The sequence below is a fragment of the Watersipora subatra genome, chromosome 8 (assembly GCF_963576615.1).
Source record: "Watersipora subatra chromosome 8, tzWatSuba1.1, whole genome shotgun sequence".
Taxonomy (NCBI): Eukaryota; Metazoa; Bryozoa; class Gymnolaemata; order Cheilostomatida; family Watersiporidae; genus Watersipora; species Watersipora subatra.
Window position 1 is genome coordinate 3,871,347 of NC_088715.1, and position 27,444 is coordinate 3,898,790.

At 37.3% G+C, this 27,444-nt stretch overlaps 2 protein-coding genes across 4 annotated transcripts in view; both read left to right on the forward strand.

Moving 5' to 3' along the window:
- The first annotated feature begins 12,583 nt into the window (after nt 1-12,583).
- Nucleotides 12,584-14,016, forward strand: LOC137402034 (uncharacterized). Of its 3 annotated transcripts, none has more exons than XM_068088502.1 (4): nt 12,584-12,738; nt 12,902-12,980; nt 13,366-13,517; nt 13,708-14,016. In XM_068088502.1, exons 1-3 carry the CDS (start codon nt 12,602-12,604, stop codon nt 13,471-13,473), a joined length of 324 nt encoding a protein of 107 aa, XP_067944603.1. In that variant the 5' UTR covers nt 12,584-12,601; the 3' UTR covers nt 13,474-13,517; nt 13,708-14,016. The 3 variants fall into 3 exon arrangements, with proteins under 3 accessions (XP_067944603.1, XP_067944602.1, XP_067944601.1); XM_068088501.1 differs by having other exon boundaries at nt 13,711-14,016; XM_068088500.1 differs by having other exon boundaries at nt 13,366-14,016.
- Nucleotides 13,969-27,444, forward strand: part of LOC137402235 (uncharacterized) — a 41,025-nt gene continuing 27,549 nt past the window's right edge. The window contains exons 1-5 of the mRNA XM_068088733.1: nt 13,969-14,068; nt 16,396-16,559; nt 17,967-18,066; nt 18,603-18,799; nt 22,130-22,267. Of these exons, the coding sequence (XP_067944834.1) occupies nt 13,969-14,068; nt 16,396-16,559; nt 17,967-18,066; nt 18,603-18,799; nt 22,130-22,267 (699 nt within the window). The remainder of the gene's footprint in view (nt 14,069-16,395; nt 16,560-17,966; nt 18,067-18,602; nt 18,800-22,129; nt 22,268-27,444) is intronic.

A 27,444-nucleotide genomic window follows, 5' to 3' on the forward strand; every position in this document is an offset into this window, starting at 1 on the left:
CAACATAGAAGTAACAAAGCCTGTGCTCACCATAAAATAATAACATCTAACTCAAAACAATTACATACAATGCAAAATGATCAACATAAATTCTATGGATGTAATAAAAATACGAGCCATGAAATTATAAAATGATTCTCTAAATTCAACCTGGCCAGTGCGTAGTATTACAAGGGAAAAGTTAATAATAATCTAGTGTTTAAAATGTACATGTCACCATCTTGAATAATGAATATGTTGATACTACATACAATTGTTGGTGTATGTAACCAGCATAGACAGGTTGAGATTCACTAGTTCTGGTATATTCTGGTATGAAGCTTCTACAAATGATAATAGTATGTATAATTATATAAGATTAGGGATGAGCCTTAGATCCTAACAGTTTGACAACTACTATGCTGCTAAAAAGCTATGGTGATTAGGAAAACCACTGATGAATATAATAATGTGAAGCCAACTCTCCATAATGCTAACACAAATACCATGTTGATTAGACCCTAGAGTTTACTTGGGATAATGCAAATAATCTTTATTATTGGAATAGGTGAAGGTTATGCATGGTCTGACAACTCCAGTCACACACCCATAACTTTGGATATATGATGGATTAATAAATATTCAGCTAAACAGATATATTATAATAGTATTACAAGTTCAGGGTGTCGATGGTCTACCATCTTTAATACGAGTCTGATACTGATGATGTTACTGAGATTGTCATGGAGATACAATAACTTTACAAATTTCTGTATTTCTAAGAGTGGATGATCACTGGGGAGTATCAAGATGATGCAATACAGAGAACAATACAGGATATGGAGATAACATGAGTATATCATATGCATATCTAGTTGCTAGGTCTGAACCCAGATACTTATCTATCTGGCATTGCTTTCTAACTACCAGAATAAATAAGGTAGCTGGAAACAGGATAGCAGGTTCATACATGGCCCTGATGACAGCTTATAAACAGTTGGTAGCCATCTAGAACATTCTAGAAACAAGACAGTAATATCTAGAAATAAATGAGGATGCAATAGGCTACAACCAAGGCTGTTACCAATACCTAGTAGGACCTCAATAGATGATAAGAACTGTATACAAAGTAGTCTTGTAGCTGGGCAAGGTATTTAAAAGGACATGCATACATTGCTAATGCAGAAGTTAGTAGTAGTGTCTCGTATTGTGAGTACTTACTGCTCTAGATACACAATTCAGTCACCAACTAATCTGTATTAAATCTCTTTACTATGATAAGATCTGTATAATGATGATTTTTTTGGAAAAAAGATTCATCATTATACAGCTTACATTGTACGTACTTACATTTTTCAACATAGATGACAGACACATCAACAACTGTGCCAATGACTACCCACTGGCATTCCAGATTAACTGTAGGCCTATATACGGTTATTACACCTGACCATCTCGCACTTCTCTCCATACTGCCAGGGTACTAGTTTTTTAACAGGGAAACAACTACATGTCTACCGGTGAATTCTGTGTTCACAAAAGATCAGTGTGAGGTACGATTTTCTTGAAGTTCACATAAATTATTTGTTAAGTACTTTGGATTGCTCAGTTGGGTCTCTGTCAGATAGCATATTCATGTATCAGTGTGAGTAGGCAATAATCTGAAAGGTGTACTTCAGTGACTCCAAATGCATTCATGTGACAGAGACCAGTACCAGACAACCATATAAACCATACATTCTGCCAACAAACAGATCATATTACATAACTTGAAGAGACTCTACAATTAAACTGAAGATTCAATACGCACGTACCCCAAATTCAGGAATGTTAGTGGCAACTGAGGGTCATCAAATGTGCCCTTTACAAGGAACATGAGAGGGTTAAACTTATTGGAAATGAATAACTATGCCTTTTTCAACTGAATGTGTGGAATTTGTAAATGTGAAATTGTATGAGATCTGGATCAGTGTAAAAACATTAATACTCTTCGGTTGGTGCAAAATAAGGGTTAAGAGTAAGATGGGTGACTAACCATTTCAGTGTTGCACAATTAAATGTAAGGTACTTGTATGGTGTTGTTACTAGATTCAGCATAAAGATGAACCTAATTATCCTAAAACTTCTATAATACAAAGTATGAACTGTATAAAGAAATCTACACTATTCAGAACACTCTTCCTTATGTATTGCACTTTTATATAAAAATAGAATGGTTGGATAGAAGAAGTGAACAAGCTAAAATGAATGCATACAAAATACTTGTGAGTTCCTCTATTCACACTCCACCGTAAGCTATATCAGAAGATCAACCAGTGTGTTGAACTTAATTGGTGAAACCATCTCAGTCTATTTTTCAAAATAATCAATTTTATCCATTGTAGTTTTACTTTTATAGTTATACTGACTTGAGGTATTATTATATCATATTGCTTGTGCGTCACTTCCTTACCATTAAAATACAGATATAGACTGTAAAGAGGACAGCTTTATATATTGGACTGTTTATTTAACCCTTCTATGTAACTTAGTTAATAAAAATGGTTAGCAACGGATTATACTCCTGAATGGATTATTAGGAGTGCTTCTGAAATTCAGAGCAACGAAGATTGCTGTGAATGTGTGACATCGAGAAGATGTTTTATCAGTATCGGGTGGCAGAGCATGACAGAGACTACTTCAGATTCCTGTGGTGGAATGACAAAATGGAGACAGCCAAGGTTTACCGAATGGCTGTGCACCTCTTCGGCACTAAATGTTCACCTGGTTGCGCCACATTCGGACTGAGATATCTGGCACAGAAACACCAAGACATACATTCAAAAGCTGCAGACTTCATCCAACAATCTCTATATGTGGATGACGGATTGATATCGGTCAGTAGTGAGCAAAAAGCAAAGGAGCTTATAGAATCGACCAGAGATCTCTGCAAGAAAAGCAAAATCAGACTACACAAATTTGTAACAAACTCACCAGAAGTGCTGGAAACTATTCCCTCTTCAGAAAGATCAGAGAACCTGCAGGAAGCGACTATAACCACTACTACTCCAACACAATTAGAAAGAGCATTAGGAGTACTCTGGTGTGTAAAAACGGACACCTTTCATTTCACCATACCGGTTTTTTAGGAGATGCAAACTAGACGAAAAATACTATCCCTGATAGCTTCAATATATGATCCGCTAGGGTTACTAGCACCTTTCATCATTGCGGGAAAGCAAAAACTACAGGAGCTGTGTAGACGCAAAGCTGATTGGGAGAGTGATCTACCATCTGAACTGACACCAATGTGGCACAAGTGGACTACAAGATATGGCGGAACTACGTATAGTAAGATCTACCATGATAGAGGAAGATGCTGCTAAGAATGAAATACACTGCTTTTTGGAAGCAAGCACCACCGGCTACGGTGCATGTGCCTACCTCAGAAAGATAAGTCAAAAAGGAGAAGTAAAGTGTAGTTACCTGCTTGGAAAAGCAAGAGCAGCACACCTCAAGATGATCACGATTCCGCGCATGGAACTTCAAGCTGCTGTTTTTGCCACACAACTAGTGAGTGTTCTTGAGAGGGAGCTGAAAGACTTCCTGCCTACTAACACTGTCACACACTACTTGTGTGATTCTATGATTGTGCTGAACTACATTTCAAATAATGCGAAAAAATTCAAAGTTTACGTAACAAATCGTATCTAGCGAATTCGAGACGCGTCAACACCTAGACAATGGCACCACATAGCATCTGGAAATAACCCTGCCGACTAAACATCCAGGAGTTCTGAAGTGAAGGACATAATTCCACATTGGATTAATCCACCAGATTTCCTTCAGCAGTCAGATATCAAGATACCTACACCGAAGCTGGAAAACACAACGGATAAGCTCCATGAAGCACGCTGCCTCTCCACCTCTGTAAAAGAAACACTTAGGCTTTTAGGGAAGATGGAGCGATACTCTAAATGGCTAACGTTAATCAACACCTTCACTGTATTCATCAGAGTTGCCGTACACAAGAAAAAACAAACTGAGAGAAAAGGCTACCAGGCTAATCATCAAAACAGCCCAGAGTCGACTGGAAAACGAACGATCTCAAACAGCTAGACCCGTACATGGATGACGATGGTATCGTACGCGTAGGAGGAAGGCTAAAATATTCTACCACTCTCACCAACAACTTGAAACACCCAGCAATTCTGCCAAAGACATGCCACATCACAAATTAGATCATACAGTACTATCACCGACTAACTTGTCACTCTGGAAGAGGACTGACAACTGCTACAATACGACAGAACGGAAACTGGATTACAGAACTATCTATCACAGTGTCTACGGTAATACACAACTGCGTAACATGCAAGAAACTAAGAGGAAATACGAAGACTCAAAAATGGCGGACCTACCAGCCGTACGAACGGAACCAGCCACACCATTCTACTACTTTGGAATGGACTGTTTTGGCCATTTTACGTCAAAGATGGACGCCGTGAAATGAAATGCTACGGACTGCTGTTTACATGTCTAACATCTGGAGCAGTCCACATAGAAATGCTAGACGACTTGACCACGGATGCATTTCTGAACTCACTCAGATGCCTAGTAGCCATGCGAGGCAACATGAGGTCACTCTATTCAGACAAGGGTACTAATTTCAGAGGTGCACAAACAGAACTGAAAAAAAGCCTGGCTGAGATAAATGAAGAGCTGCACAAAAAGCTAGCAACAAAGTTTGAATGTGAATTTCTTTTCAGTATCCCATCGTCGAACCACATGGGAGGCGTTTGGGAAAGACAGATTAGAACAGTGAGACAGTCTCTGGAAGGACTAATCCAGTAAAGACACACACAGCTCACTAGTTCTTTTCTCCAAACACCCTTCCAACTATTAAACAGCAGACCGCTCACAGTGGAAGATCTGAACGACCCCAACAGCCATCCTCTCACACCTAATCACATGCTGCACTTCAAATCAGATGTTTGCTTACCATCACCAGGATACTCCGAAGACGCAGATGCCTACTCTTGAAAACAGTGGCGAAGAATACAACATTTGGCCTACATCCTCTAGAAGAAATAGAGACTGGGATATCTGCAAACCCTGCAGCATAGACAGAAATGGACTGATAAGAAAGAGCGGCTGAAGGTAGGTGACATAGTTTTTGTGATGGATGTTAACTCACTACAAAACCAGTGGAAGCTGGCTAAAGTAACAGAGATGATCGAAAGCCATGACAGAAAAGCTAAAAGAGCGAGGTTGGCACTAGGCAACACTCAATTACATAGGCGAGGTAAACCCATCAAACGAGCTATGGAGATAAAAAGACCGCTGAATAAGCTGATCATACTGACTCGAGTTTGAAATCGTTCCTTCCAGAAAAAAATTCCGGGGGGAGTGTAAAGGACAGCTTTATATATTGGACCGTTTAGTTAACCCTTCTATTTAACCCTTCTGTTTAACCCTTCTATTTAACTTAGTTAATAAAAAGAAAAACAAATCAACCTTGTGACTCTAAATACATCAACATTGATGCCTTAACGAAGCTAACAATGCTGTGTCAGTGCGTGTGAGTGGTGTAGTGAAGTGCTTTGGCTGGGGTGCGCCTTCGCCGTTGCGCCCGGTCACGGGACAATGAGTGGTCGGCTGATAATTTCACTGCTCTTTTCTGGGTGAGTCATGCCTTAGGTTTTTCTAAGCTTTTCATCTAAAGTAGATCAGTTGGTCACACATGTCTCCGTATTTTGGTTGTGTTAATATAACGTGAACTAGACAACTACACTACCCTAGGACAATTGTGTATTCGCCTCATCTAACATTCGCGGAGTCATCCTCTCGCGAAAATTTCATGTGCGAAACTAAACTATCATAACGAATGAGCGTAAACGCGAAATTAAATAGCTTTGTTCATTGATAGTCCAAGAAACAAATGGCAGCAAGCGATCAAATTGCATTTTCAATCTCGCCCACACCATTCTACCTGCGGTTCACAATTACAAACTAGTCCCAAATTGAAATTTCTTTTTATCGGTGAACTGAACTTGAGGAATCTAATTATGTTTGTTCAACTGCATTTATTTTCACATCATTATATTTTCGCACTAATCAAAGCTGCGAAATTAAGTTGCAGCGAAATTTTACTCTGTATACTACTCACGAAACTAAATACTAGCAAAATATAACTGTCCTAGGGTACTCTATTCTTAAAGGTTGACTTGCAACAAAATTCACATTACCGTTATTTGATATGGAAAGATTCACCATGTCTTACTCTGTTGTGTTGTAGGTGCAAAATATGTGGAAAGGTGATTACAAGCTCTTAAATGCTCAAAAAACGAACAGAAAATCGCAGCCACACGAGACCGCCGTAGTTTGGATTCCCTTTTCAAAACGGTTCAAATGTGATGTAGTTGTGAGAGATGGTTTCTGTTTACACTTTCTTGCAACCTTATTCGTCGAAATATTTTCACAAATATACTTCACACATTCAATAAAACTATGTCTATTATTCTTACACGTCTATTTTATCGTCATCGTAATGCTGTCACTTTTAGCAGGGATATCTTATAACTTACCGTAAAAATTCGTTTAATTTTTTAGCCTTAGCTTGAAGGAGTACATACCATTGTCTGATAATCATGACGAGCCTGTTGGTCACCTGTGATAATCGAAAAGTGCTGCAGAAATTATTTGCGAAGTATTGGGTCACATGATCAGATTACGACTTGCCGATTAGACCAAGCCGAAACAAAACTGTAAAGTACCGAACATCTATATTTGATACGGGGTCTTCGGTAAAACCCGAAGTGTTTGTCATAAAATAGTACTACGATAAGTTTTACATTGAGCTTTGTATTGGCCTTTCAATTCACATGAGACCATATGTGACAAGATGATAACCAAATTTTGTGGCTACGTCATCGAAATAAAGAGATTCCAATCTATGGCGGCTTTTCGTTTTTGAGCTTTTAAGAGCTTGTAATCACATTTCCACATATTTGGCACTTACAACACAACAGAGTAAGACTTGGTGAATCTTTTGATACCAAATAACTGTAATGTGAATTTTGTTGCAAGTCAACCTTTAAAGATGTGGTTGCGTCAAAAAAATCGATTTAATGCAATTAAGACCCATAAAAGGCTAAAACATCAGCTACAATTTGATGCCATTTTTGTCTTTGTAGACCAACCCTGTCCAGAGATATATGCGTTTGAATGAGGCCCTCTTTTAAAAAGCTCACGTTCCAGCGGGTGCTTCTTTCGTGACGTCACAAGCAATACATCTGAAAAGAAACCCTGATCGATAAATATGAGGTCGCTTTCTTAGCCAATCATCAGCGCGAAATTTTTATATAGGCCGTAATAAATGTTATCACCTGTAAAACGCGTTGTCTGTGATCTCAATTTTAGGGATTTTACTCTATTAGTAAATCGCATGGACATCGATACTTGGACTAAATTAATTAACATCGTTACTTTAATAAATTGCTCGATCGACACGTTTTATTGGCGAACAACATAATTGTAAAAATTGCTGTAAAGTTACTGCGAAGGTGACTCCGTGTTTTCTTGGCATCAGGTAGTTAAAGTTTTACGGAGGAATATCGGAGAATGGAGGTAAATTTATCTTTCACTTTGAGTCTCCTATAGAGTTTCCTGTTGAGTTTACATTCAGATTATATTTCCCTGTTTGAGGCTAAAATGTAATTTCCTGCGCATGCGAGGTACGTATGTACAGTGAGTTCTTGACGGCTTCTTTTTAATCTTTAGCATCTAGCAATACAATGGCTTAGATTGATGAATATACTAAAGGTAATATTTTAGTACTCATTAATACATGTACTAATTAATAAAATTATAACTTTTTGCTATCACTAATCATCGTTTTATATTTTTTTATTGGTTCACCTAGCTACATTTGCTTCAAATTTTCTGTGGCAGTTTTATCTAGTAAATTAGATTTATGATTTGATTTTAGATGTTCACTTTTCACTTGTGGAAAGTGAAGAAAATTGATTGATCAATGCAAATCTTTAACTTCCAGAACCAAAGCTTCGAATCGTTCGCTTGGCGTACTTGTGCCTTTGTTAAACATTTATTCGTTTTTAAAATCACACTCGCAATCTATCAAACTCCCAATTTGAAAGCTTTCAGTAGATACACTTTAGAATGACATATCTATGAATGACATATATTTATTGCATTTGTTTTACTGATTACAGGATGTTCATGTGGTCCCACCCGCCGAAGCAGCTTTGTCAGTGTGGAAACTGCCATAAAGGGGAAAGAAAGACTTGAATGTGTGCTGCATAAACCATGATGTTTTGTTTGAGTTTGTTGCAATAGATGAATTTGTCTTATTGTATCAGCTAAAACTATGCGAGTGGCCACGACTTGATGAATATTTTTAATAAAAGCTTTATGCCGAGATGAAAATCTTTTTGCTCGTAAAAATTATATAATAAAATAATATTGTTGAAGATAATGCAAAACATGATTTGCAGAATATTGTAGTGAATTGGATACGGTATATGGATGTCCGCAGAACTAGAGAATGCGAGTTCAAATCCAATTTGCAGCAGACTTCTCATCCTTAAAACTCTATCCCTCTGTATATGCGTTTCGAAGACGCTGCTTGCTCATTTTACTTACGGTAGTAAGAAACTAGTTTTCGGTGTGGGCAATGATATACAGCCCCGTCCCAAGGATGGGCAACGGACATAATGTGGGCGGGTCTTTTGAGAGGCTGTATATCGTTAGTGTGAGTAGCGGCAGAACTGTGCTGATACAAAGACCTTATTCTACATAGTTTGCTTGACAGAATTACCGTAGACCGGTAGAATTGGTAATCGGTACTCAAATGTTTACACAGCACTTGGAGAAAGTGAGTAAGACAAATTTTCAATTTTCGTTATTTGAGGCCTTTGAAACATTCATAATAATGTATCTGTAGCGGGGTTTAAAATTTTATTCTAACCAACATGAGCAAATACAAAAAAAATATATGCCAATACAGCCGCGTAGGACAAGACTTTTATCGCAAATAGCTGATGTGAATACGAGATATATTGACAGATAAATCACGCGTGACATCATTTTGGGCAAGTCTGGGCATGATTTTTTAGCCTGAGCGTTTTTACCGCGATCAAATTTTTTCGATTTTAATCTTCAAGTATCTTGGCAATGAAATCGCCTAACACAACAAGCAACATATCAACTGATAGAGAAAAAAAATGCTTTCTTTTAAGATCAACTCAAATTTGACGCAACCACATCTTTAAGTGCAATGTATTTACCATTTAATATATCATCCAATTTCTGATTTGTTATTTTCTTTTCAGCCAACTTGAATTATTTGTGTATTGATATTTCTTAAAAATCTGTTTTCTTTATTACTTATTAGTTAGAAACCACTACAACGAGACAAATCAGACAGTATTTATAAGCTAACATAAACCTAGCCGTACCAGACTAATAAAGGGCAAGAGGTAATTACTAATCAGTTTTTTTTATACTGTATTTCTTATCGCATTCTTACCGATTTTTATGAATTTTACTCATAACATTGTGACTTTTATTTTAGCTTTCACGGTGCATACCAAAAACTGGCACGTGTAATAAAATAACCTATTCAACCTCTAAGAATTGTGTCTAGTCCTATTGCACCCGTAGACGCATACCCTTACTTATAACCTGGTACAGCTATATAGACACGTAATCAATAATAAAGCTTGCCTCTTCTCTTAGCATAATAATAAAAATACATAATACTAATAAGGGTGTAAAAACAACCCTCATGAGTTCTATCGTGGTTGATTCTGGCTGAAAAGGGGTCCGCTGTATTGGGTCGAAGACTGGCCTGATATTAGAGGACCAAAGAGCTGGCCAGGCTGAATTGGACCAAAAGCTGACTTCGAAGAGTTGGAGCGAACACAAGGGCCGGAACGGTAAAACTGAAAACTGGCCGGGGTGAATTTGACCAAAAGCTACCCAGTAGAGTTTGACCGGAGACTGGCTCGGTAGAGTTAGACTGAAAACTGGTCTGGCATGTGGCTTCAGCGCTGAGATGTTTGTTAACATGCTAAAAAGGGAAGAGCCACATGTCACATGACTGATATGGCTTTCCTGGTTGACATCTGCAGGTTCCTTGACATACTCAAATTGAGTCTTCAAGGAATGGTCAAATCAATAGTTGACCTTCATTCATTTGTGAAGCCATTTGATTTGCAGCTATCACTATTCACAAGTTTTATAAGTGACATTTGAGCAGATTGCAGCATTTTCTTTGCCTTTACATTTTTTTGAGATGAAAGGAGGACATTGATGTCCAACACAACTGTGGCTCCAACACAATTGAAGCGCCTTTGGTTGCTAGAATAGATGATGATTGGGCATGGCCATAAGTGAACTTCCTATTGACTTGTCATTAGCTGCCATGCAGATAGAACTATGTGTCCCGCAAGCCACAGGAAATGTCTAGATCTCAGAGTTTAAAATCAGAGCCAGAATAAGGACATCATATCCTAAAATGACTCAACTGGCACTTTGACTGTGTACAATATTGTCATCAACCTAGGCAAATCCAAATTTTCCAAGATGAACCTTATCAAATTTAAATAGCGATCTGACCTCATGCATGGCCACCTTTATTTAGCATTGAGATTAGCATGTAGCCAAATAGAACCAGACTACACAAAATTTTGAGTGCTAAAACCCAATTACATCAGTCATTAGAATTTTGGTGCCAACACATACTTTGTGTGCACTACATTAGTGTATGTATAATTACAAGTTTTTGTATTTAGTATTTTAGTGTACAGATATCGTTTAAAATAATTTACATTCTGTTTGCATTTACATTTCAATTTCGCGGCGTGTGTTCATTACTTTAATGATGGCTTAATCACTATTGTTTTATGTGAAAATACATATAGTTATGAAAGAAAAAACCTCTGGCATATTTGACTGATTTATTTCTAAAGTTTGGCCTTCTAGCAAAAAAGTTTGTCCATCCCTGTCCTAGGGAATCAATTCTGGCAAATACATGTAATTGAACAACACTCCCCGAGTCAATTTAGTCAATTTAATCGTTGCCGATAGTTCAACGTAGTCTGGGCTCCAATAACAATAAAACAACGATTGGTGAAAATCTCTGCCAAAGGAGTACAAAGTAGATATTTCTATGGTTTCGCAAACGGTCAAGAGAATTTAATTGGTTTTCCAGCGAAACGAAATTGAACATCGACTCGCTGTAACATTTACGGCGTGATAGCCATTTATAGAAATGTATTTGGATGCCCTACGAGTCTTGAATTTTGAAATGTGTAAAATAAATTTATTTTTAAAGTATTGTAGTGTCAATTTCTAATAGTTTGACTTATAAAGGCAATAATAGTTTGACGTGGTTCATACCACACCAGATATTTAGGAATACAGTCAAGTCAAGCATTTTTCGGATGCTAATATAATTAGCGGTGGTATAATAAAAATGAGTTAAGACAGCAGTGTTTTAGAATTCATAGTGTTAGCAGGTATACGCGTGATGTACTAGTAATTTAATGCTAGCATTTAATAGTTGTCTCTTGGTTTAGGACAAGGTTTGTGCAGTGAAATGTTGCGCAACTACGGCCAACCTAAAAGCGCAGTGACCTTTTACGCTGATATAACTCAAATGTTCAGTTCCTATTTAACTAATAGTCATACATCTTGTATTATGTGTAGAGCACGACCCAGCGATATCCTTTGTCCTTGCCGTGAATATAGTTTGACGAATATATGTCTCTCTCTCTGTGGCGAGTGTCTGTGTGGCTTGGAGGTCCACTACTGCATATAGTTAATGTCCTTTTCTATAATAGTGGTTTCATGTGGCCAAGTTTCTGTCTTTCTTGGAAGCTATCTTCTCCTAGCTCACCACTAGCTATCTCACTCTCCGCTCCTTAACATTTCCCTCTATATAACTAGGGTAAGTGCTAATATTAGATTAGTATACTCAATGATATACAGCCCCCCAGGGGGGCTGTATATCATTGGTATACTATAGAATTACATGTTACTGGTTGTCGTTAACAGTAAGTAAAAGTATAATGTTATTTGAAGTGTAGTCTGTTCAGTATCTCGGTATAGACTGCCCAAGAAAAAGAAATGCACTTGCTATTATACTGTCTTGTCAAGTGTGAGTTGTCTGTCACTAGGCCAACAATATAATCATGGAGCGGCAACTCCGAATCTCAATAATTATGTGACAAGCAACCCGGCACTGCTGAGAATAGTAATGGCTAAATGAATACAGTTACGGGCAATGTTTGAGATTTGGTTTTGGGGTTTGGTTTTGAGATTTGGGGCAATTGATGTATCAATGATAGTATATATAAAGTTGTGGAAATTGGGGCAAAAATCTCACTAATTTGTCACGCATTTTCATTTTTTCTTTCGTGTGTTTGCATGAGTCTCACGTCCAATATGTGAGAGTTGGCAGGCCTGGCGTGATGCCTGAATTATATGAATCTGTAACAGTTTTATTCGCTTTAGAGTCTCAAGTCTCTGAAATTAATCGAAGTAAAGTACCAATTTAGACTTTTTTTAACTTTCTTCATTACATTGTTTGACAGGCAGGCCAACATCGACTGGACATATGTCTGGTAACCCAAAGCCAAAAGGTCGGGAGTTCAACCCTCGTGCAAGACTCGCTGGTACCCAAGTTCATCATATGGTCAATGGTTCCTTTGCTGCAATTGTTGTCACCACTCTAGCATTTGGATACTGGTTTATGTGAGTGTGTAATTGTTTAACCAGCAGTAATACTAGTAATATTCACCAATAGCACTTGCCGTCTGCATTGTTTTTTGACAATAATAATTTTAAGGATGACAAGAAAGATTTTTAATGCTTTCCTTTCTCTTCTCTCCAGTTGTTTTGATTGCCCTCATTTCAGAACAAGCGGTGCTGAGAGACTCGGGTTTGATCGAACACCCAAGCGTAATAACTGGCCTCTGGAAGATCCTGAGGCTAAGGTTAGTCACTCTTAACCATTTCTCTATTTGCTGTAGGATTCTTCTAATTATTCTGTAGGACTTTTCTGATTGCGTTAAATATCAGCTAGCATGAATTTATGAAAATTTTGAGGCAGTTTATTTTTAGTGCATGAATCAGTACCTCTTTATCATAAGTGAGCTCAATATACCATCACATGGCTACAGTCTCACTAAGGTGATGAGACGTAATAGAGATGATACACCATTATACAATACAATTCAGTTTATTCTAAATAAATGATTAATTATTCACTATTGTTTTCTTTATTCCTGTTTGGATTTCAGTTGTTAAGACCTGCAACTACTATCTCATGATAAGCTCACTTACTCTTCATGATGGCAGCTGTTACTTTGTGTTGTGTAGATAACCCAGGCAAGGATTAAACGGATTAGAGAGTTGAAGTTAGCTGAGAAAGACCCGTACTACAAAGACGCAGAGAAAAAGACTACATTGTCAGCTGAACAGAAATAGACCGAGTCTCCTCTACTCCTTGAGTTCGTATCTGTATATATTATGTAAGGGAGTTTAGTTTATATATGAGGTTAGAAAGTACCACCTGTACCTTATAAGTAAATCTTTCATTCAATGAGATTCAAGTCTAGATATTATGTTAATTACTATCTGTGATATAGAATTTATACTTTTTTAGTTAGATGCGGTAGCTTTACCCTTCTATCTATCATAGATGCTTGTTTTTCTTTGTAGAAGGAGACAAAGAAACTTGGACTCAAATAACTATTATAGATGTTTGGGGTTCAACTGTCATCAATATGTTTGAGTTGGTTTACTGGATTGCTTGTTTATCTATCTACTGGGACATGTAAATAATTAATATTTTATTAGAGACTAACTAATTTCTCCCTCTATTGACACTAATCTTGGTCTCTTTAAGGCTCTACTTAATGCTATAAAATGCTTCCTCAGTTGATCACTAAGTATGAATGTAAGGGGTGTCAGTCAATATACATGAACCAAGGAGAGCTCGACCACCATATCTCAAGATGTATCACGGTTGCTGCCAAAAATCACACGGTGATGTCGTCAAAACCTACCACCCCTTCCACTGGTAAGTCTCTCTTTAGTCTATGCTGCTGTTTTTATAGCATCTGTTAGACTTTATATTAGAGCTGCACAACGATTATAAAAATTAATCGCGATTAATAACTGGTCTGAACCAGTTAATCTTCGATTAATCTTAGAATTAATCTAGCAAAAACTGCATATTCAAAAGCAAATAATACAGCTACATATAGATTAATTATATTTTAGACAATTGTTAGCAGTAGTACATGTTATGTACGATGTACATAAGTTACAATGGAATAATTATTATGAGTATGAAAACTGTCTATGAAAGTCTATAATTAAGTCAGCCAAAAGTTGAGGCAGCACAGTTTATTCACATTATCTGAATAAAGAGATTCCCTCTTCCTACATACAATATTGCCAGCTTTAGAGAATAGCCGCTCACAGGGAACGGTAGTGCCGGTAGTCAGTAGTATTAGTTGTTGTCTGCGACAGCTGGTGATGATTTCTGCACGGTAGGAGGAGAATTAGTTGAAATATATCCTAATGATGATGTGCTGTGGTGGTAAGCAAATTCTTTCTGGCATATACTGCACTTCGCTTTCTTGTTTACGCTTCCAACAACTTACAGAAATGCGCTACCTATGGTGGAAGACATTTTTCTGCTTTCATGTCCCAATAAAATGTCAATCTTATACTACTAATATTCTGAAGCTGAAATATGATTGTGATTTTTTTGAAAAATGGAAAAACACGTATAATTTACTTTTAAGAAAGTTTTTAAAAATAAACAAAAATAAACTGTAAGATACGTATTAAATAATACTGAAATCACTTTTGTTACTATTACATAAAAACATGTTCAAACAACTAACAATATGGCTGCCTACAGCTAGATCGGCACGGTGCTTGTGCATTGTATTGTATAAACAAGTTTAATGTTAGCGACTCAATGTGTTTTCATAGTTGAGTGCAAAATAATTGTGGTTTAGTTTATTGGCAAGAAAGGGTTGCTTGTCATAATATTTATTTGTTAGTAAATTAAATGCTAGTAACCTGCTACGTTAGTATTACTAACGTAGAGCACTAAACAGTATAAAGGAAAGGAACCACATCAAGATCATCATCTCGGTTGCATTTTAATTGAAGATTAATTGGCCCAACTCAGTTAATCGTTTAGGATATTTGTATTGGTCGCCGTTATTCGTTTAATTAATGCGATCATTGTGCAGCTCTACTTTATACACTTGGTCTAGTACTGGTATACACTATCATGAGTATTTACTCATCATCCGTTGTACATCATTGTTCCCTGATATTACATATCAGGGAACAATGCTTGTACAATGCTTGTACACCAACTGTATAACTCACTGTATATCCAGTGAGTTTATATAGTTGACAGAATCAACATGAGTCATGGCTGTCTTACTATGTAGATATACTATTAGGTAGGAGTAATATTAGCTAACATATTTTAGAGTACAACAGATATCATGGCTGTCTTACTATGTAGATATACTATTAGGTAGGAGTAATATTAGCTAACATATCTCAAAGTACAACAGATATCATGGCTGTCTTACTATGTAGATATACTATTAGGTAGGAGTAATATTAGCTAACATATTTTAGAGTACAACAGATATCATGGCTGTCTTACTATGTAGATATACCATTCGGTAGGGGTAATATTAGCTAACATATTTTAGAGTACAACAGATATCATGGCTGTCTTACTATGTAGATATACTATTAGGTAGGAGTAATATTAGCTAACATATCTTAGAGTACAACAGATATCATGGCTGTCTCACTATGTAGATATACTATTAGGTAGGAGTAATATTAGCTAACATATCTTAGTGTACAACAGATATCATGGCTGTCTCACTATGTAGATATACCATTAGGTAGGAGTAATATTAGCTAACATATCTTAGAGTACAACAGGTATCATGGCTGTCTTACTATGTATATATACTATTAGGTAGGAGTAATATTAGCTAACATATCTCAGAGTACAACAGATATCATGGCTGTCTTACTTTGTAGATATACTATAAGGTAGGAGTAATATTAGCTAACATATCTTAGAGTACAACAGATATCATGGCTGTCTTACTATGTAGATATACTATTAGGTAGGAGTAATATTAGCTAACATATCTTAGAGTACAACAGGTATCATGGCTGTCTTACTATGTATATATACTATTAGGTAGGAGTAATATTAGCTAACATATCTTAGAGTACAACAGATATCATGGCTATCTTTCTATGTAGATTTGCAAATGAATAGGTACATGCTTATGTTATCAGACATTTTTTATGAAATACTTTTCAGATAATTTCTCCTTTTAACAGCTGGCACTCTATCCAGGATAAATAAATACTCCTTTAAGACTCTAGAAAAGAAGCAGACGGCTTTGAAAGATGGAGGCGTGTCTCGTGGGGGAATGTTATCCAGTAGTACTGACTCACAAATGACAGAGACTCAGAGTTCAACCGTATTGTCAACTGTTATCAAGGTTAGTTCCATCAGAGCCCTTTCTGAGTAACTTAAAGGTTGACTTGCAACAAAATTCACATTACAGTTATTTGATATCAAAAGATTCACCGTGTCTTACTCTGTTGTGTTGTAGGTGCAAAATATGTGGGAATGTGATTACAAGCTCTTAAAAGCTAAAAAACGAACAGTTAATCGCAGCTACACGAGACCGTCATAGTGTGGATTCTCTTTCCAAAACGGCTCAAATGTGTGGGTGATGGTTTCTGTTTACACTTTCATGCAACCTTATTCGTCGAAATATTTTCTCAAATATACTTAACGCATTCAATAAAACTATGTCTATTGTTCTTACGCGTCTGTTTTATCGTCATTGTAATGCTGTCACTTTTAGCACTGATATCTTAGAACTTACCGTAAAAATTCATTTCATTCTTTAACCTTACCTCGAAGAATTACATATCATTGTCTGATGATCATGACGAACCTGTTCGTCATCTGTGATAATCGAAAAGGGCTGCAAAAATTATTTGCGATGTATTGGGTCACATTTTCAAATTTCGACTAGACCATTAGATCAAGCCGAAACAAAACTGTAACGTAGCGAGCATCTATATTTGTTACGGGGTCTTCGGTAAAAGCCGAAGTGTTTGTCATAAACTATTGCTACGATAAGTTAAATATTGAGCTTTTTATTGGCCTTTCAATTCCCGTGAGAACATCACATGATAAGACAATAACCAAATGTAATGACTACGTCAGAAAAATGAACAGACTCCAATCTATGGCGGCTTTTCGTTTTTGAGCTTTTAAGAGCTTGTAATCACATTTCCACATATTTGGCACCTACAACACAACAGAGTAAGATATGGTGAATCTTTTGATACCAAGTAACTGTATTGTGAATTTTGATGCAAGTCAACCTTTAAGGAGAACGCCACACTTCTAAATGGTAACACTTTATCTCTTCCAATGTACATCTACCTGTATTTTTATAATTGTACAGTATGTTGTTGTATCTGTATACCTTTGTTGTTATCAGTACTTCAATTATAAATACAGTGTACTAATATTTCAGATTATTATGTTCCAAGTTGCTACCATTTGTGTTGCTGTTGCCCAGAGTTTAAATACTCATTTTACATCCTCAAATATTTATGAGCTGTAAATACTTCAACCTTTCACGACTCCAAATTATACTCTACTATAGCATAAATTGGTAATTCATTGAGTAAACATTGCTGATAAAGTATGAAATGTTTTCCGTTATTTCCATATAGTTTCTTTGGTCATATTATGTTTCTTGAGCTCTTATTCAGTCCTATGTTCAGGTTATACCACTTAATTTACTTGATAGGTTACATATTTATATAGCTAGAGTTCTTCTATCAATAGATGTATGCAAGAGACCGTGCGATATATTCAACAGGTTGAAGATCCAAGCACTTTGCTAGATCTGACTAACATTAAAGATTCTGAACCCTGTGAATTGATGATGACAGATGTTACTGGCTGTGTACCAGCTACTGGTAAGGGATGTAGATGTCTATGGAGTATATGTTAGGCTGATACATCTCTCTATGTCTACAGTATTGGCTAGTGTGTAAATATGATGAGGCTGATAAGGTTAATAACAGCATTCTCATGTCAGGCTGGAGGAAACGGCAGTCATGTATTAATAAACAGACTGACATCTGGTTTCCAAGGATGAGCATATATGTACATACAGGGCTCAGCATAATCGTCCCCTCCACAGGAGGAGATAGTTGGTTACTTACAGCAGGCTAACTGAATAATTACTGATCATTTTTATCTCACACGTTATTCAGAGTAAGTTTACTAGAGGTCTTCCAATTAATCTCTTACCTTGAGTTAGTCTCAAGTAATATTTTAAGGACTTGTATTTAGAGGAAAAGCCTGGCATTTTACTACCTTTTTACCTAAAGATCTTAAATATTTGACTGAATCTGGAAACTTGCTGATTAAAATACTCACCAGCTAGAAATATAAAACTCTACTTCATCCACTCTGTTCATATCGATATAATAGAACGTTTACTGTTTAGAATTACCAGTCTCTCTAGAAGTGCTGGTACCTGAGACTCCTAGCACCCCGATTACCACTGACAGAGGAGAAGATAGGTCTGTTCTATCAACGCTAGCTGTCAGCAGGGTCAGCGGTACCCTCAGCGATTCAGAAGTTCCCTCTAGTAAAATGTGTACAAACATGCTTTCAAAAACGGAGACAAGGCAAGAGGCATTGGTAAGTGCTTGCAGGTTAATCAATGGTAACAATCATATTCAGATATATGAATTTGAACATCAAAGCAAAGTTCTGTAAGTTCTCGCTGTTAGCTTTGATGTAAATAATTGTTCAGCAACTCATTGAAAACCCTCCTTTATTCTGATAACTACTTCACACAAGATGACAAAACCACTACCATTCCCAAAATAGTCACTTTTACGAGTATATGGAGATTACATAACAGCAAGTTACAAAATGTGACATAATAACCTATGACAATGACTCCTGCATCGAGTAATCAGCTGAGACATGTACGGCTAATACAGTCTACAAGTATCTACTAGTATAGCACATTTCCTCTTAATCTTCAAGATCAATCCGAGTGTCATATACGTTGTTCGCATAAGGACTGGTGGCTGATTCTGTACTCACTGGGAGTCAAACTTCATCAGTTCCACCATGTTTTCTAAAAGCAGTCATATCTGAGTGATTATTCTGTTGAACATGATCCATATTGATGTCAATGTCACTCTCTTATTTTATCAACACACAATTTTCTTCGACCTCTAATTTACAGTCTTCAATTGTGACTCTGACTACCGATCTTACATCTGCAGTCTGCTGGTGCCGTCGATCCCTATCATATGGTTTCTCATGACTCCAATATCATAGTTGCTTTTTGTCTTGCTGTATAGCCTCTAGCATTCCTCGGTTTCACAAAAAGCACGTCCTGGCCTGAGAGGTATTTGAAATAATTCTGAGTTGGTCCCCTAGATCACTTGCCTTTGTTGTCCGCTCTTTATCATACGCAAGTGTGAACAGAGGCAGTCAGTGACCATCAGCATTTTACAAAGCCATCTTGTTCATGTCTTCGATCATTATCTCCTGTTCCGCTAAGTTTGTGTGGCATATCATCTTTTCTGGGCCATGTTGTTTCTTAAATAATGATTTTTATTCACCTTTAGTATCCCATAGCGATAATGCTGACACACCAGACAGTAACCTCAGTCACTGCAAATTCCATTTTCAATTCGCTAGATTTTTTCAAGTCACCTTATCAACCACTTCTTGGGCAGCTTGACTTGCACAGAGGCTAATTCCCCCATCTGATCTCTAGCCAGTGCTGTTGATCGGTCTATCGGCATCCAGTATCAACTAAAGGCTACTTCATAATCCACTATTTTAGTGAAGATGAATGCATGACCTGCTTTGTTAATGACATGGTGGAGGAACATCCGGTGCTGATGCTCCCTTCTTCCCATTTCTTTGCTAGTTATTCGATTTTTGTTATGTGTGTGTGAAAGCAGTGCTGGGCAGGGTGCCCACCATATCTGCACTTTTAACAGGCTCTCTGTGGTTTCCTGTTCTGTTCATTCCGGTAATTATGAGTCATAACTTGCCTCTTGAGTGAATAACAGTTGTATCTGTGTTTATTTGTATAATCTAATGCACACTCATTAGTTTGAGTAACCCGCCATGTCCTCACTCGAGGTACAGATTCACTCAGGCCTAACTATTCACCTGATGCCATAAGTTTTAGCTGAATTCACAAGCCAGCCATAAAGACAAGCGCAGATCAATATAGGCTCTGCATCAACCTGTTTGATCAGTGCCACCAACCAAAAGTATCCTAAATGTCCAAGTATCCAAATATACTGCAGTAGACTCTCCATCTCGGAGCACTCATTGTTTGGAGTTGTCTGCTAGTTGCATAGTAGTTCACATCAGTGCAATGCTGCTTTTAACTTGTCATAATGCTAATTCAGCCAGGAAAAGATACAGAAATGACTGTAGATCAGTGAGCTGATCAGTGTAACTTAACCACTCACTAGTTCATTGCTAGAGCTATCCTTTTAGAGAATGTCTGATATTTTTACTAACGTCATTTGTAAACACATTACACTGGACCCTAACCATACAATTTAAAGTTGTTCCGTTGTCGGCATTGTAAGGCAAAGATTTCGTATAGAGAGGTATACATACTGTACATATTAAAAATTAGTAACAAAATAATATGTTAACCTTAGTAACTATAGTTACCTACAGTAACTTTAGTGTATTTAGTGGTTATGATCTGCAATAAAATGTAACGCTACAATTTAATATATGCAGTATGTACCGTAAGGAGTTCTTTCTTTCGAGGCAGATATATAACACAAACATTGAATTTAACTTCAAGGAATTCAGCTTACTAAACACATGATTAAATATAAATTTTAGTATGTATTAACTATTTTACTGATCTTTAATTTTTTCATCGTTAAAATTTTATAACTTTCAGTGATAAAATTTCATCACCTATCAGTGATCAACTTATTATCACTATCGGCGTTATTCGTTATTGTGAAAATGAATCATTTTCACAATAACTAATAGCTGTTAACAAATACCGTACTTTTCGGACTATTAACCGCACCCTTATATAAGCCGCATGTGCTTCATTTAAAAAAATGATAATACAAGAATACATAGGCCGCACCTTTTGTATTGGCCGCAGAACTCAATACGGTGCTTTTTAACGCGGCAACCACTCTGCTAGTTAAAACGGAACAATTCCCTGAGGCACTGTTCCGTATTAACCGACGCTTTTTAACCCAGTAACAAAGCAGTACCGTTAAGCATTCTAATTCCGGTTCGGGCGCCCTAGCGGTAAAAAAAAAAACAACAGAATAGCCGCAGCCTCTAAATAAGTCACAAAAAAGTTGTGGCTGGTTGTCCAAAAAGTACGGTATTGCCGAACTGAGCGAGATCGAGCATCGTATTACTTTCATTTGTCGTTAGAGGGATTTCGGCGAATAGCATCTCGGCATGTTCGTTATTCCGACCTAATCAGCCCACCGACTGCCAAATTTCAATTTTGAGATAAATGTTGGATGATTTTGCATAGTGAAAAATATTTCGCATGGAGAGAGTGAAAAATCACTGTATGTGTAAAATGCTGCTCTACATTGCAGGGCAAAAAAATAGTATAACTGGGTCATTTAACCTGAGGGTGCACTGTAGCTGAAATAGAATGTTAGTTCTCATAGTTCGATCAGATGTAAATAAATGTTCAGCAACTTGCTAACATCACTCTATTATTCTGTTAATACTGAGATGTAATACACAAGTTAGTAAAACTAGTACTAATCACAAAGATACAAATTAATCACTTTTACATGTGTATAGAAGTTACATGATAAAAAGTGACAATTCACTGCATAATGACATGTGACATTGTTTCATGCATTGAATAGTCAGCCGAGATACTGTACAACTAAAACCGTCAACAAATATCGCATAAGTTCTTTATATGTTCCTTGTCTGATGCACAAGGCAGCATCACGAACTGGAGTTGTTTCTTTGCAGGCAGTAATAAGGTCAGGTGATTTTACCTGTCGATATTTGACATCATCAGATTTCTCTGATGCCACAGTAACAACAAGCCTTGCCGATATCCCTATTCACAAGGTGGTGTTGGCCTCCAAGTATCCTCAGCTCTCTCAGGTAGGAATCCTACAGACTCTCTAAAGTCTTGTTGGTATTTCATAAACTATTGTAAGGTCAAGGACGTGAGTCTGTCATTCAGAGCTTGTCTATAAAGGATATTCTATCAGTAAGAGTAAGAGATTTGTAATTATTCTCCTTGAAGCATCTTAGTAATAATAATTTAAATTGTTTCAATAATCTATTATTTGTTTTTGGTAAAATAGATATACTTTCTTACTATAAGACAGCGCTAATACTTTAAATTGACAAATGCGATCTTGAAGCTAACAGATTTAGTCTAGCCTAAAGATTTCGTCCTTTTCACCAAATCATTGTTTGAATTTGAGGATTATTTCATCACAGCATCGCTTCAGCCTTTGCTATCGCATCCATCCTTGAATGTCTAGGAGGGTTCGTCTCTGGAATGAGTAGAGTATGGTCACTCTTTGAGATTTTAACTACCGCCGGGGATAATCCAGCTTGTGTTGTAACTGCTAATTCACCCTCTTGTTATGCCGTTCATCGGTGTACTGCTTCATTGGTTAAAAGTGCTATCAGCTGTTGTTGTGCAGATTCTAGAGCTTCCTTTGTGGCTTGCTTAATTGCTTCAAGCTGTGGTTTGATCTTTCAATAAATCGACTAACTTTTTTGTGCAACGTTTGATTTTATTTTTACACCTTTCCTGTCAGGGCGAAATGATTTGCTGCCTGAATGACATTTACTTAATAACCATCTCCTCTAGGATAATGTACTCTATATTAGTTCATTAGTCTCAGCGATTAATTCCGTCAGGATGGATTCTAGAACTAGGTTAATATTTCTAGCGTCTTACATACAGCCTTGCTGATTCTCGGTAGTTGTATTCTCCCTTCAAGGTCAGATGCATCTGAGATCATGTTGATGATCATGTCCTAAGATCTTTCACTCTTTACAATTAGAGGCATTTCAGGGTGCATTTTTATCCCCATTGTAGCATCCTCCCCACAATAAATTTAGCCCTATCTCGGGCGAAGCGAACGTCGCCTATATTTTGCCCTCTTGTTTCAGTGGACTGATATTAAATATTTTGAATGCAATAAATCTGCTAACTTACCTCTAAGTTGTCAAACATCTCTTAATGAATGTGCATAAAGAAACCGAGAAATATTTCTACTAGTTGATATTTATTGTTTGCAATTAACCTGCGATGATATTATAGCCTGTGTCTTTCATTGCAATTTGTTGGCAATGTTATATATATATATACAGTCAAACATGGATAACTCGAACTTCAAGGGACCGAGCAAAAGTGTTCGAATTATCAGAGCATTCAAGTTATCAGAGCACTGTCACAAGTCCATATATTTACTTATTTATTAGTAGATACATGTACATATACAAACTATAATATAAATCAAAAGCACAAATGGCTTGTTTCAAATTAAATGCTTCTAATGTAAAGTTTAAAACGTTTTCATGAAAAAGTATAGAGATTTTTCTATCACTTGAGATTGGTTTGTTGTTTGAGGTGATGTTATTGCCAGGACGTTTTTCAGATTGACATTGGCAAAACTTGATCGTTGTTGAAATGCTCAAAAGAAAAGACATTTTTTTCTTTTGGGGTTTTACCCACGATCAATTTTGCCGTTTTTTCTTGAAGTTTATGCAGATTACCTTACTTTACCTGGGATTCGTTAAGAGCAACACTCCGAGGCAGTTCAATTAGAAGTTTTACGAGGTTTTACGGTACATTCTATATCACTCACGCTTTTTTAATAGATACTTATTGAATGTACACACGTATTCTGTGTTTAGGTCAAACGATGAATAGTATTTTGTAGCTCAGACAACGTATACGTTTAATTACAACATTTTTTAAGACGTTTTAAACATTCAACATTCCGACGTTGATTTAACACGGAATCAACGTCGGAAAACTATTCATCACGGGCTAGCCGAGTCACGCACTCAAGGATTTTCGCCACGCACATACAAAACAACATGCGATTTTTGTTTTGTATGTGCGTGGCGAAAATTCTTGCGCGCGTGACCCGGCTAACCCGTGCTATTCATCGTATCGCAGTATAAATCAAATTTCACCAAACTTTTAGAAAAGTCGTTGACAAAAATATTTTGCCGATGGTGGTAATAACGACGCTTATGAATTACGAAAAGATGAAGTTTACCTCTATGGCTTTGAATAAAGTGATTTTCTAAAGCGAAAACAACCGTTTCGGTAGCTGTTGGGCAAAAAAACAGTTCGAATTAACAGTGTTGAGTTCGAGTTATCTATAGCAATTTATCATTACGTGGGAACGGACCAAAGGAAATGTTCGAATTAACCAGGTGTTCGAGCTATCCGTGGACGAGTTATCCATGTTTGACTGTATATAACATTGTTGAATAAAAGCTCATTGCACTCATTGATATGTTGGCTACAGTTTGCAGCCAAAACTAGCTTTTCATATGTAATAAAAGAGGACTTATGAGCATCGATCTATTGTAAGCCGTGTTAAGATAGCCGCAGGGATGCCATTAAATAACTTGCTATAAATTTGCATATTTTAAAGTTATATAATGATATACTATCAAATGATACAATAATATATTCATGATTAAGTGACATAAACGAGCCATACTTATACTAGATGCAAAAACAAAAATTAACGTTTTTAAAATAAAAATATTTCCATAGTTTGCCCCATTAGCTGCTTTCTGATTGTTGATTTCGATGGAACGAACATCCTCTAGTTGTCCAATACCTTCCACAGTATCTTCTGGCCTCAAATCTTTTTTTGTACTGCTGAACTAGTCGATATTATCGTACAAACAATTTTTTGACAGCAAAACTTTTACGCGCTGCAATTAGCACAAATGCAACGCCTAAAAGTTTGCTCGCTCAATGTAACCTTTCGTCCAAAACTTGTAAACTGTTTCTTGTACATGTACATGTACATCAAAGTATTAGGACCGCATTAAACAAGGAACTACTATTAGTCTGAGACAGTTAATAATTATTTCTATGGTGTTGCTTTCAAAGTTTTAACGAAAAAAGTGAAAAGCCTTCAAGTTGGACAGCGAAAGAATTGATTGCTCCATGAATGATCAGCAGCATGCAAGTTGCTGTCTGTCTCCTTGATGGCTTCCCCAGTGCAAATTATTATGCCTATTAATTACCTTATTATGCCTGTTAGGAACTTTATTATGCCTGCTAGGAACCTTTTTATACCTGTTAGGTACCTTATTATGCCTGCTAGGTATCTTATTATGCCTGTTAGGTACCTTATTAGGCCTGCTAGGTACTTTATTATGGTTGTTATTACCTATTCGCAAAGGCCTTGTAATGCACTTTGGTTTCATGGTTGATATTGTTTTGCATAGTCACCATGTACGAGGTCTGATCCAAAAGTTCCCGGAATGGAGTTGTATACTCGTGCATATTCACACGATGGAAAAACCCATTGCAGAGTTGGCTGGGAAACACCTCTGGAGTGTTGTCACAAAATTTCAGGTTGCTATGACAATGCGTTCTCATGTGAGCTAACGATATGTCAAGGTCTGTCCGGTGCTTCCGTCTTTTTTTTAACAAATTTATCGTCATGCCTAATCAATCGGAACAGCGTATTTGCATTAAATTTTGTGCGAAATTAGGGAAAACAAGTACTCAGCCAGTTGAAATGTTAACTATTGCTTTTGAAGATGCTGGTCTATAAAAACACAAATTTTTGAGTGGTACAAACTTTTTTGTGAAGGTAGAGACAGCACTGAAGATGACGCGAGGTCTGGCAGACCAGCGTCGACAAGAACCTGCTCGTAAATTGACAGTGTGAGGTCACTAGTCATGCCAGATCGACGTTTAACCATTAGAGATATTTTGAGAGACTGGACTTATCTTTGGAACTGTTCAAAAAGTTTTAACTGACAATTTAAACAATTTTTTAACAAATTGAACGAATCGCAGCAAAGTTCGTGCCAAGCTTGCTGACTGATGACCAAAACGAGCTCAGGATGCACGCTTGCAACGATTTTAAGGAAGCTTTCAAGAATGATCAAAACTTTATTTTAAAGGTCGTAATATCCTTGTTTTTCCTAATTTCACACAAAATTTAATGCAAATTCGCTGTTCTGATTTATTAGACATGATGATAATTTTTTTTTAAATACCGAAGCACCGGACAGACCTTGACATATCGTTAGCTCACATGAGAACGCATTGTCATAGCAACCTGAAATTTTGTGACAACACTCCAGAGGTGTTTCCCAGCCAACCCTGCAATGGGTTTTTCCATCGTGTGAATATGCACGAGTATACAACTCAATTTCGGGAACTTTTGGATCAGACCTCGTATTTACCCTTCTATATCCTTGATGGTACCAGTTGGTATTTCCTGGCCATCTGTATGCACAGTACGGCCTTTCTTGAGGATTAGCCTTCTACATTTTCAATACCAAAGGTCATTCCCATGTCTTTGCTGTAGACTTGCATAAGGCGTATTAGTGGAAGGCGTATTAGTGGAAGGCGTATTAGTGGAAGGCGTATTAGTGGAAGGCGTATTAGTGGAAGGCGTATTAGTGGAAGGCGTATTAGTGGAAGGCGTATTAGTGGAAGGCGTATTAGTGGAAGGCGTATTAGTGGAAGGCGTATTAGCGGAAGGCGTATTAGCGGAAGGCGTATTAGCGGAAGGCGTATTAGCGGAAGATGTATTAGCGGAAGGCGTATTGGCGGAAGGCGTATTGGCGGAAGGCGTATTGGCGGAAGGCGTATTGGCGGAAGGCGTATTGGCGGAAGGCGTATTGGCGGAAGGCGTATTAGCGGAAGGCGTATTGGTCGAAGGTGTATTTGTGGAAGGCGTATTGGTGGAAGGCGTATTAATGGAAGGTGTATTAGTTGAAGGCGTAGTAGTGGAAGGCGCATTAGTGGAAGGCGCATTAGTGGAAGGCGTATTAGTGGAAGGCGTATTAGTGGAAGGCGTATTAGTGGAAGGCGTATTAGTGGAAGGCGTATTAGTGGAAGGCGTATTAGTGGAAGGCGTAATAGTGAAAGGCGTATTAGTGGAAGGCGTATTAGCCGAAGATGTATTAGCGGAAGGCGTATTAGCGGAAGGTGTATTGGTCGAAGGTGTATTTGTGGAAGGCGTATTGGTGGAAGGCGTATTAATGGAAGGTGTATTAGTTGAAGGCGTAGTAGTGGAAGGCGCATTAGTGGAAGGCGCATT

Coding starts and splice junctions, on each gene's coding strand:
- LOC137402034 (XM_068088500.1), top strand. CDS start 12,602: ATGTCTGGTAACCCAAAGCCAAAAGGTCGGGAGTTCAACCCTCGTGCA. Junction 12,739..12,901: donor GCATTTGGATACTGGTTTAT/GTGAGTGTGTAA, acceptor CCCTCATTTCAG/AACAAGCGGTGCTGAGAGAC. Junction 12,981..13,365: donor TGGAAGATCCTGAGGCTAAG/GTTAGTCACTCT, acceptor TGTGTTGTGTAG/ATAACCCAGGCAAGGATTAA.